This window comes from Balaenoptera musculus, chromosome 21 (assembly GCF_009873245.2).
Source record: "Balaenoptera musculus isolate JJ_BM4_2016_0621 chromosome 21, mBalMus1.pri.v3, whole genome shotgun sequence".
In the NCBI taxonomy this organism is placed as follows: Eukaryota; Metazoa; Chordata; class Mammalia; order Artiodactyla; family Balaenopteridae; genus Balaenoptera; species Balaenoptera musculus.
Genome location: NC_045805.1, coordinates 34,136,966 through 34,149,553, shown reverse-complemented (window position 1 = coordinate 34,149,553; position 12,588 = coordinate 34,136,966). Strand labels below are relative to the sequence as shown.

General features: G+C 47.4%; 1 protein-coding gene across 1 annotated transcript; it reads left to right on the top strand.

Moving 5' to 3' along the window:
- Positions 1–8,901: 8,901 nt before the first annotated feature.
- DKK4 (dickkopf WNT signaling pathway inhibitor 4) lies at positions 8,902–12,432 on the top strand. Its single transcript, XM_036838881.1, has 4 exons — positions 8,902–9,164; positions 10,181–10,331; positions 10,764–10,916; positions 11,786–12,432. The coding sequence occupies exons 1-4, from the start codon at positions 8,919–8,921 to the stop codon at positions 12,034–12,036; spliced, it is 801 nt and encodes a 266-aa protein (XP_036694776.1). The 5' UTR covers positions 8,902–8,918; the 3' UTR covers positions 12,037–12,432.
- Positions 12,433–12,588: the final 156 nt, after the last annotated feature.

The window sequence follows — 12,588 nt, the reverse complement described above, 5'->3', positions numbered from 1 at the left end:
TGGAGTTAAAAGAGGCCGGGTTTGTATCTCACATCTGCCAACTCCGTGGTGTTTGGCGAGCAACTTAACTTCTCTATGCCTCCGTTTCTACATCTGTGAAACAGAACTAAATAAGGTCTACCTCAGAGGATTGTAGTGGATAGTAAAGAAAATAATGTATCCAGAGCACGTAACAATCTACCTGGCATATGGAAAATGTTCATTAGTTAATAACACAGATGAAAATTAATATGCTATAAGTGATTAAAAGCTGTACAGGCAAAACTACGATATTCACATACATACGCATATTAGAGCCACAACTTCAGCCTGTACTTTGGCACAGACCTGGCCTTTGTCGGGTACAACAGGCCATTGAAGGCTGTAAAGAGCACTTTGAATGGGAATTTGGCAACATTCCTTCCTTGGGCTTCTTTATCCAAAGACCTTTCTTCTGAAGGGACCTGATAACACCAGTCCCAGGTCATGCACCAAGAGACCTCCTCTTTCTCCCAACACCTGATGCAGGAAGGTGGTAAAAGAAATTGTTAAGGAAAACGGCAGCTGCAGAGGGAACCATTCCTTTGCTTCCCATCTCTCTGGCCCCGTCGGCTTAGCAGGATCCACGTTAACCCTCAACGTCCATATCAAGCCTCTGGCCTCTGCCGCCTCCAAACTACAGCCATTGCTCACTCCCGACCCACAGTGGGCTCTAAGCTCTTGGGAAGCATAGAAAGGACTTTCTCAGTCCAACTTCTAATCACCTGGCATTCTTCTCCTATAAAATGTCTAGAACCAGAATTTTAGAGCAGGGAAGGGGCTTTAGACTGCTTCATTTGTGAGACATTTGCTACGTGCTTACTGCGTACAGGACACCATGCTCGGAGCTGATGGAGGAGCACACGCCCAGAGACATCCGTGTTGTGTGCGTCCAGAGGCCCTGGTGAGCAGACTCCCAAAACAGGTCACCTGCTGTAGTCAAGGTAACCTGATCGTCTGCCTGCGTTACCTTTGTGAGAGGAAATCTCAGAAGGTTAGTATAGTTTTACCCTCAAAAATGAGAGAAAAAAAAAAAAAAAACCCTAAGAACAGAAGCCCCACTGTGAAGATTTAGTAGCTCGATTGCCCTAAGTGTAAGGAAAATTAAGATTCTGAAGCCAGCGGTGTTATTTAATTCCCTGTTTCTTTAAAGAAAAAGAAACTTGTTTGTTTTCAAGGACTTCAGAATTCTGATGAAGGGTGAGGATCCCCTTGGCATCTCTGAAGAAGAGGAGGGACCAGCCCCATCCCTGGGCCTCCTCAAGGGGGCAGCAGAGCATAGGAACCCAGAGGTGAAAGCGCCTCGCTGTGCCAGGGATGGGTCAGGTGGACAAGAGGGGCATGGCTTGCAGTGCAGAGGGACAGAGATCCAAGACTGCGTTATTGTATATTCAGGGTGTATATCATACCCTGAAATTCCATGTCTGAGGACTCTTCTCAAGGAAACAGTCAGACTCGTGCAAAGGTTCATCTTGAATAGCTTGAATGAATTACAGTAGTAAGAAATTAAAAACGACTTAATGGCCAACATTTAGAGGATTCATTAAAGTATAATACACCCATCTTCTGGGATATGGTACAGCCGTGTGTTCTGATAATATTTGATGATCTGGGGGAAAGGCTCAGTTAAAAAAAGGGGGGAGGAAACAAAAGTTTAAGTACAGTGTAATTCCATGCATGTGTGTGTGTGTGTGTGCGTGTGTGTTACAGTTTTACTTTAAGAAGCAGGGCAGACAGAGAGACTGGGTAGAGGAGGCCCACATGGGTAGATGTGGGCTTTAGTAATGGCTAATTCTGGACTGGTTATAGATTAATAATACATATATTTTATTTATATATATATATAATATAAATATAATAAACAGATGCTGTATATGTGTGTGTATATGTACGTACATAAAAAAAAATCGGGAAAATGTTTCCAAAATCTGACAGTGACTATCTCTGCTGGGTCAGAGTATATGTGATTTTTATTTTCTTCACACTTCTCTGTATTTTCCAAAATTTCTAAAATTTGGAAACGTGTTTCTGTTATAATCAGAAAAGTTAAACTCACTTTCATAAGGTGGGGAAGTACCTAGGTTCATGAGAAGGGCATGCTGTTCCGTGGGCAATTTCCACCCAAAATTGGGAAATGCCTCTGGGATCCGTCCCTGAGAGTTTACTTTGGGCCTTCTGGGAGCTCCCTTCACTCTTGGCCACAAGGGGGCGCAAGGAACCAAGGTAAAGAATAGCTAACCCTTCTGGTGGGCAGGGGGCTTGGGACTCGAGTCAGGGTGATGACCCCTGTCCTCCCCTTGCCCCCAGAGCCTCATCCAAGCTCTCCATACGGTCGTGAACACAGTTATGGGGGCTTTCCTACCCAAGGTAGAGTCCAAGTTGAGTGTCAAAATGGCAAAAAAAAAATATTTGTAAATATTTACAAATTGTTTTTATGAGGAAACCAATTTTGTCAACGTTCCACATGTGGATTAGGGTACAGCCTGGCTGACACAACCTGCAAATTAGCTCACCTTAATCACTTGCTAGTGAAGCACTATGATCACTTACACGTGCACCATAAATTAAGAAAAAAGAGGGTGGCATACTCCTACGGAACCTAAAAATAGTAATAGGCAGTGTCCCCTTAGTGAATATATAGCTGTGTTTCAGGCAACTTGATGTTTTGGGGAATGGCCTTAGGTTAGTGAGCTGTATAGTGTGGTGTAGAGGAAAAAATCAACTTTGGAACCAGAAAACTTCTGTTAAATCCGAGGTCTGCAACTCACCGGCTGTGTGACCTTGGGCAAGTTACTTGACCTCTCTGAGCCTTGGTGTCTTCATCTTTAAAATGGAGATCCCCAGGAGTACACCGGTCGTCCAGATGGGGCCTACCCAGGGGTTTCTACCAGATGGCTTTCTGTGGCCAAAGTTCTGAGGAGGCTTGGACCCCACACCAGGGTTCACCCTGGGCCGGAGCCAGATCACACCAGTGAGTCACACACATCACAAGCCCTAGGGCGATGGAGGAGCCAGATGCAGACTCACCCTGAAGGGGTGTGGAGGGGCTGCGGAGAGGGAGTCTACAGCTAGGGGCCCCTGGAGAACACCCCAGGGAGGGGCGAGGCCTGTAGCCCCACCCCTCCAGTGGGGACTCAGGAGCCCGTGTGTGCAGAGCTCAGGGCAGACATTCACCACCCCACCTCACCCCCTCTATGGAGATGTGATTGACATGAACCACAGTGTAAGTTTCAGGGGTACAGTGTGATGATTTGATACACATATATATTGCAAAATATATTTACCACAGTAAGGTTGGTTAAAGGTGTCCTTTACCTCATATAATTACCTTTTTTTTGTTGTTGTTTATTACGGTGGGAACATTAAAACTCCGCTCTCACAGGAACTTTCAAGTTCATGGTACAGAATTGTTAACTATAGTTGCCAGAGCCATTCATTTAGAAAAATTTGCGTCTTCAGAATTGGGACTCCAGGCAGGTCTGGGGTCTCCTAACGCTATGGGATTCACCCCCTACCTTTGAGGAAAAAGAATCAGACCCCAGGTAGGGTCCAAACCCAAAGACAGCAGAACCCATCTTGTCTGCAGGCTGGAGGATTCCCCTTTGCACGCTCTTTCCCTGAAACAGGCGTCCTGGGATGTGCGGACCGCCGCAGGGGTCCAACAGGCTGACTCCTGCTGTGATCTAAGACGAGAGACGCTGTTTCCAGCAAATGTGTATTGAGATACGGCCAGCTTTTTACAAACCTTTTCTTGCCTTTTCATCGCAGCATCTGCTGTCACTACCCCCACCTCTGTGTCTTGTGTAACACGAGTGTGTCAGGGACTGCAGGACGCAGAGGAGGAAAAGCACTGCTGTGGCCTGAACGCTCGTGTCCCCAGATTCACGCGTTGCAATCCTAATCCCCAGTGTGATGGTGTTAGGAGGGGGGCCTCCGGACGTGCTTAGGTCATGAGGTGAGGCCCTCATGAACGGGAATCGTGCCCTTGTGAAAGAGGCCCCGCAGAGCCCCCCTCCCCCTCCTCCACGTGCGGACACAGCGAGAAGGTGGCCGTTTACGAGCCAGGAAGCAGGCCTTCGCCTGACATAAACGTGACCACACGGGCACCCTGACCTCAGACTTTAGCTTGGATAGAAGCACCTAGTCCACGGGATTTTTGTTACAGAGACGTACGGAGAGTGCCCAGGAATGGGGTAGGGTGGACAAGGCATTTAGGATTGACGAGTCACACACAACATCATCTAATTTTTTTAAGCAAAAAGAAGGCCGAGCACAACCTTGACGAAGGAAGCTCGGGGCCCCTGGTGCTGTTTCCAGCTGGACGCCAGGTTGGGGTCAGGAGAACGGAGGCTGCCTTACGGGAAAGGCAGGTCCCAGCGCCACGTGGTTGGCTGGCCAACTCCAAAGGGGGCCGCTCACACAGACACCGGTCTGCGTGGTGCCCCTGGGGTGAGCCTCATGGTGGCCGACCCCCCAACCCCTCCCCTTCCCCCCGCCCCCCCGGCATCACACGTTCCCGGAAAACTGGTCTGGAGGAGCCCTGCAGGCCGTGAGGAGCCCAGGCTGAGAGGTACGTGAGCTAGCCAAGGCCACACAATCGGTGATGGGCTGGACCCAGTCTCCCAGGCCGTTTCTGGAAGCAGGCCCGCCCGGAGGGGCAAGACATCTGATAAACCCGCTTCCTGGGCCGGCAGCTACGTACCTCCTGACCTCAGGTACCTCAGGGGCAGTGCTTACACCAGCGCTGTGATTATACAGATCCTGCGATCTTTGTCTGCCCTCACCAACCCGCCCCCTCATCTTTCATTTACTGACCATTTCCCGTGAGAGCCTGCCAAAGACCCGCTTGTTTCGGAGCCTTTGATTTGCTTTTAAGAAAAGCAAAGTGTATGGAAATCACACTGGTGCCGACACAGGAGACGTAATAAATAAAACTTTCCGTTCCGGAGTGAACGTAACTCACGGTGCCGCCTCTGCCGTGAGCTCCGGGAGCTACAGCAGCTGTCCCCGGAGGATGCAGGTGTCACACTCACACACCGGCCCACGCCGCACCTCCGCCCTGGCCAAGAGTCACCCGGGGGCTGGCATCCCACGCCGTGCTGAACCAGGAGCTCCGGGGAATTTCTTCTCCAGAATTTTCATTTCCTCTGAGCTCAGTCAGTACTGCCCAGAAGCCCCCGGAGGCACGAGGAGGACCGGCGCGGGGTTGCCCGTTGGCCCGCAGTCCTTGCCAGGGGGCGCCCCGTGGCAGTATCCTGGCCAGAAGTGCACGGGAGGGCTTCCTTCGTTGTGGGGCTGGCGGGCCACGGCTCCCCGTGGGGGGAGTGGCTCTGCACGTGCTCTGCTGTCTGTGTCTGGGAACTCCGGGCCCTGACCTAAGAGCAGAAAAAAACGCCTTATAAGCAGAAACACTAATAAAGCCTTCCTCTCCGCGCTGCTCCATCATCTCCAATCCCCAGTCACTGAGCTCAGCCTTAGGGCGGTAAGTGTGGCCACAGGGCCTCCTGGCTGAGCAACACTGATCATTAGCGCGCAAGCAGCCTCGGCCGATCTGAAAATACACCAAAAGTCATCTTCCAGGGAGACTTCTCGTACTTAGTTCCTCAAAACTGCTCTGGCTTTTGGGAGACCTAGAAGTAATAGACTATTTAGGGGAGATCTTTCTTCGGTGCGCTGGGTTGCACATACTTCTACTGAGAGCCTCCATGGGAGGGCCATGCGTCATGCTAGGTCCTGAAGTTTACGTGAGGATGGAAAGTCCAGGCTTGGAAATGAGTGAGAGACATTTGTTTGTAGAGTTTTATGAGCACCAGTTACGGTACCAGGCCCTCTACACATATTCACACATTAAACCCTCAGAATATAGTCATTATGGGGAGGTCGTGCCCACTTTACAGATGTGTAGATACAGCCTAGAAAGGTGAAGCACCTTGTCCAAGGTCACAAAGTCACTATAAATCCATTTATCTCTGCAGCCATCCATCACATAAAACAACTTATGGAGCTTCTATCATATGCCAGGCCCTCAAAGCATGAGGATACAAGGATGAACAGCTACAGCCCTGCCCACCCAGAGCTTATCACCTCGAAGTAGGACAAAGAAGCACCCAATCACAATAGAGTTTTATAAACACCTTGGCGGGCAGCTGGATGCCTGGGAGAGTGGGGGCATCGGGGGCTACAGGGCAGGCCAGACTGGTGCTCAGATCAGGTCGGCCTGACTCCAAAGCCGGCACTCTTACAAGGCCGAGAGAAAGTCAGGCGGAGACAGAGACAGAGAGGAGCCCGCTTTTCGGTTTTGTTGCCCTGTTTGTAGCCTCCTGCATCTGGGGTGTCTGCATCCTCACCCCTCTCGGTCTGTGGGAGCATCGCTCCTGGAAGACACGGGGGTTAATCTTCCATCTTCCATGTTAAGATACCCAGCAAAGCCTTGATGATTTGGATCACGTTTCTCCTGGCCTCTGGCACCCTTCCCCCCCAATCTGCTTTCCATCCTGAATTCCGTCTTCAGTGCCATAGCCATCCACCTGTGCGCGGAATTGGAAACGTCAGGGTAACCTCAGCTCCTCTGTCTCACTCACTCCCCACCCCTCACATCAAATGATAGGGACTCAAGTGCAAAATCCCGTCCTTGGCTGGTTCTCACTGTCACCGTGTCACTGCCTTACACTGGCCCTCCTCCGCCTCCTCCTCCTCCTCTTCATTGGCCCAGCATCTGCTTTCAACCCACTGCAACCCTAGCGCCACACCGCCACCAGCACTGCTTTCCTAAAAAGCAAATTAGATCCTGCCATTTTCAAGTTCAAATATCCCGATGACTTTCTACTGCATATGAAATAATACCCGGTGTCCTTTGCCTGTTATCAGGTTCCTCACAGTCTAGCCTCCTCTTGTCTCTCCACCATCTGCCCCAGCCACACAGATTCTCTAGAACCAAAATGCACCTCCCTGCCCCTGCACACACTTCACCCTCTGAGCCTGGGGTAAGACCATCCCCTGCTTCTCAACCTAGGAAACTCCTACTCACCCCACAAAACCCAGCTCAAATGACCCCACCTGTGTAGAGGCATTCCTTCATTCCTCCAGAAGGTCTACTCACACCCTCCTCTGTGATCCTTCAGCCCCACATTTCTACCTTTATCTTAGTGCTTGTTATAATATATCAAAATCATCTCTACATGTAGATCTTCTTGGACACTAACCCCTCAGGGGCAAGGACTGTGTTTTATCTTTTATTCCCAACACCTACACATAGGTTCTGTTAAGTACAAAGTACTCAATGAACGTTTGGTTCCAGTCCTTTTTGTCTGTGTGTTTTGCCAGAGGCCTCTGGTGCCCTGGTATTCTCTCTTCTGTTAGGTAACAGGAAGCAGGGAAACCCAGCAAAGACCGAACCCTGGGGCTCTCTCCTTTATGTTTGGCCATAATTGTCCAACTTCAAAATAAATTCTGTAACACACCTAGTCACCAGGAGTATCCTACTATCAAAGGCTGTTTGATGTTGTCAGTTTACATGAAAACAAGTAGTATTTGCAGAAGAAATAGCTCCGTTGTGCCACACGATGGGGACAGGCATCCAACCCCAGGAAGAGAGCCAGGTAACAGAGCCTCAGGTCACCTGCCCCAGCCACTGGGCACCAGGCGTCCCTCGAGGCTGGGAATGGTCCCCTGGCACAGAATGTCCAGGTACCTCTTGATGGACTGATGTCAGGTGTTTCTGGAGGAAGACCCAGTAACACTAAGGTCACCATTGATGGCATAGATAAGGGTCACTGGTAGATTTTAAATGGCGCCTTACACCCCAAGTACGGGGATGAATTTACCCTGAGAACAAAGCAAACAATGAAGGGATTTTGGGACCCAGGTCTACCCTTAGAGGACTTAGGCAGTGATAAGCGCATGTCTAAATCACTCGACTTTGCTAACAGTCTGGCTGGAAAAAAAAAAAAAAAATCAGAGAAAAAGGGATGAAGCATTTTTTAAAAATTCAAATTAGGAAACTTGAAAATGCATGAAATCCCATCTGAAATGAGCTAGAGTCTTGGAGCCTGTTCTGCTTAAGTCACTTCAACATCATACAACACAAATTAAATCCATTGCTCATAAAATACACCTAAACTTCCTATTAAATTGTATAAGTCTGTATATAAAATGGGCTTTCTGGGGTTGTCCCTATCATTAAAAAAAAGGCAATTTTTATAAATCATTATCTTCCTCATTAAATAATCCTAACTTCAAACAGTTCCATTTTCATTTTAAGGAGAATTATTTTCCAATTGACATTTAGTCGGGACAGGTGCCGTTACACTCACAGCTCTTAAAGCTATTGGGATTTTTACATCTGAATACCAGAGACACTCAGGGGGCATTTTGTCTCTTTTCTATCTGTCTTCACTATCTGAGCACAGTGTAAAGTTTCTCAGTATAGTTTTTGTGACTCATTAGTTTTTGGCATCCCGCAGAGCGTACTGGCTAACAGGATTCGTTCTTTCTTGGATCACAACTAGCTGTGAAAACAGATGTTAGAGCACACTCCCTCCACCCTCACAGGATGACTGAAGGTAGGAAATGCAGGTGATTATCAGAGTCTGCTTCTGCTGCAGACCTCCTGCTCTTCTGCCGACCCTTTGGACTGACTTTGATATGCACTAATTAACAGGGATTCAACCCCTGCAGAAGCAGCGGCTGCAGCCCTGGCTCTGCTCCCCCTCTACTGAGTCCTTGTTTTGAACTATTGATCAAACAGGTTTGAGGGGATTTGTTGAAGCCTGTGTGGGGTAAGAAGGAAGGAAATGAAGGAGGAAGGAGGAGGAGAGAAAGGAGGGGGCACGTCTATAAACAGTTTCAGAGGGAACCCGCCGGTCAGACCTCGCTCGTCCGATTTCACACACCTTCCTCCAATGAGGATTTGCTTCTCTTTCAGAAAAAGCAATTCCAGGCGACTTGCCAGAGTTCCCATTTTGGCAAAAGCTCCATCGTGGGTTCAGAGCAGCCCAGCTTCGAGGAGGACGCAGGGAGGGCTGAGAAGGTCCAGGATGGTGGTGGTGGTCCTGCTGCGGCTCGGCTGGCTGTGTGCCCCCCTGGGAGCCCTGGTTCTGGATGTCAACAACATCAAGAGCTCTGCGGATGCGCAAGGGGCCCGGAAGGTAACGCTCGGTGGAGGAGGAGGGCTGGCCGCTGGGCTCAAGTGAAGCCATCACGCAGATGAGCATCTGAAGTAGCTCATCTAGACGGCGGGCTGGATTGAGGCTGTGGAAGGCACCCTGGAAGAATCCAGTCGCTTTAGCATTAACTCACCAGATGAGCCAAGTGGCTTTTCAGGGCATTGAGCTATCAATTCACCTATAAATCAGGGAGTAAGCTAATATTTAGAAAGCTATACACCACGTGCCAGGCCTTTTAAACATACTATCTCATTTCCTCTTCCTCAGAGCTTGAGACAGCTATCACATCTCCTAATGACAGATGGCGGAAATGGGCTCAGAGACGCTGAGGAATTTAACCAAGGCCACACAGCCAGGGAATATGGGAGTCAGAAGTTACATGCTGCGTGCCAACCCTCTCACTTCACAGAATTGTTTTATAGGAAATGTTTCATATACATATGAAAAAGCATCAACCGTAGATGAGAAAAATCAGTCTTCGGTATCTGTTTCTCTGCAAATGAGGCATCACTAGAAATCAAAGGATGGTTGAGCAGGCCCACTGAGGGGCCTACCTGGCAAATGGTGACTGATGTGATTCACTGGAGTAAAAAGGTCAAATAGGGATGCCACAAACACCAACATTTCATTAAACTATCGCACAGCATCTAGGGCTTCTAGATACATATCAAAAATCTCATAACCGTCTCTAAGACACACGTGGGAAAACATTTTCTTCCATTTTCACAGAGAGCATAAAAGATGAAATTCTATGTTTAAAAGTAGGACAATTTTTCAGACACAAATAACCTTTGCAGCACATAGGTCTCTTCGTTGGTGATTTGCTCTCCCCTTTGTGAAAGAAAACCAATTCTAGTGAAAAGTCAAGATGCTGCTTGAGGTTTGCCTCAGCGTTTAAAGTACCTCTCTTTTTGGCTTTCTCCATCTCCTCCCTGGAATAAAAACCCTTCACATCTCGCTGGATTCCCTAGCCCTGTGACAACAGCTTCTCTTTACAGGGTTCACAGTGCATGTCTGACAAGGACTGCAACACTAGAAAATTCTGCCTCAAACCCCAGGATGAGAAGCCATCCTGCGCTACCTGTCGTGGGTTACGGAGGCGGTGCCAGCGGGCTGCCGTGTGCTGCCCGGGGACGCTCTGCGTGCATGGCGAGTCAGCACGGAGACTTGCAGGGCTGCAGCGCTCCCAAAGAGCAGACACAGCACCCGGGTCTCTTAGACTAGGGCATTCCACGACAGGCACTCTCTACAGGCTCCAGAGTGGTTCTCCGCAGCTGCCTCTTCCCGATGCAGCAAAATAGTTTCTTTCCCGGCAGCAACTCTTGCCAGCAACTTGGAGATGATTTTAAAGCAAGGGTTCAAGTTGGAATCTTTCAAGTTCTTCTGTTTTCACTTAGATTCCATTAATTACTTAAGCACCTGCTTTGCCGTATGTGAGATGTAAATATTTAGTGCCTGTGTCCCGGAAATCTAGAAAGTTATACAGAAACTGAAGGCGGAAGTACTGCCAAAGCCTGTGACAGTCTGATAATGAGCCTGTCCGTGGTTCTCATCCTCTAACTCCACCTGCTTGTCTCTCAGATGTTTGCACTGCGATGGAAGATGCAACCCTAGTACTGGAGAGGCAGATCGATGACCAAGACGACACAGATACACAAGGAACAACTGAGCACCCAATTCAGGAAAACAAACCCAAGAGGAAGCCAAATATTAAAAAATCACAAGGCAGTAAGGGTGAGAGCAGCATTGTAAGCATATATATATATATATATATATATATATATATATTTTTTTTTTTTTTTTTTTTTTTTTTAAGAAAAACATTTTCTCCTCCTAGGCTCTTAAGGATAGGCTGAAACTGACTTGTGCCTCTCCACCCCAGAAACACCTAGGGAGCATGTCCTATTTCTAATCTCTTTCCGTAAACAGCTATGGAGATCATGGGAGGAGGAGCACAAGGTAGCTGGCAGGCCAAGAGGACGGGGAATAGCTATAATAACGGGCTGATTAGCAAGAGAGCCTTTAATTGTTTAAATTTTATATGCACATCTTTTTACAGCCTATAATTTAACAAATAGAAATTTCCCTTTCTAGATCCTCAGAATACAAAATAAAAGAGAGATGAACATAGATGCAATAACTTTTCATTCTCAGACAAAATACAAACTTCACTAAGATGCTTTTTACAAAATTGTAGTCTCAAATTCCAATCTTTGACATAAAGCAGCTAGAATTTTGAAGGTGGTGAATTGGCCATTCTTGTTTGTTGAAGACGGCTAACTGCCCCCTGTGTAAGTAGTGGTCTCTCTTTGGGTCAGTACAAATCCCATTTAATAAAACACTGATGAATGATACTTATTTCACGTCTCAAGACTGGAAATCCCATCTTTCTTTAATAAGTGTTTTGACTTTATAAAGCAGTAAATTCTGTTCGGGAAGACTGAGATGTCCACGCCATTGTTGCTTTCAGCCCAGGAGCCAGGCATGCTGTTCTATCTTTACTTTGCGACCTTATCCTACACCCCACGCCCTAACCCAGTCGCGCCCTCACAAGCCACCATTCCCCCTGCTTATTACTAAAGCGCGTATCAATCTTGTTACAGGACAAGAGGGAGAAAGCTGTCTTAGAACTTTCGACTGTGGACCTGGACTTTGCTGTGCTCGTCATTTTTGGACTAAAATTTGTAAACCGGTCCCATTGGAGGGACAGGTCTGCTCTAGGAGAGGACACAAAGATACCGCGCAAGCTCCAGAAATCTTCCAGCACTGTGACTGTGGTCCTGGACTATCATGTCGAAGTCAGGCGACTGGAAATCAACAACACTCACGGTTAAGAGTGTGCCAGAAAATCTAAACGGCTGCACGTCTTCCAGCAGAAGTCTCAGACAAGAACTTAAAAATCTTCCCATACAAATAACTCTTAAAATCAAATCTTGTAGTAAGTGAAATAGACTGAGCTGGAGAAGCTGCCTTGTGATGAATGGAAACTAGTTTGGGCTTGTTGTCTATTTCTGCAGAAAAGTGATGTGATTCTGTAACAAATTTAACTGATCTAGTGATTCAGTTAGTTCAAATAAATCTTTACGTAATTTCTGGTGAAATTATGGTACCTGACAGTAGTTAGCAGGGAAAATTATCACAGCAAATACTTTTATTTTTTCTGAAAACCCCCATTGTTTATAATCATTTATTTCTTGGAAGGAAAATACCGTTTTGCTACAAAATAACTTGGTTAATAAAGAAGTAAGATTCAAAAGGTAGTATCTTATGTTTGTATAGCCCACTGCAAGTTACAAAGCATTTTTACCTTATTTTGTTTTCAATAGCTTTACTTACCATTTGAGAACTTCCTATATTTTGTATTTACATAATTTCTATATTTCAAAGATAGGGCTTTCAAGGAGTG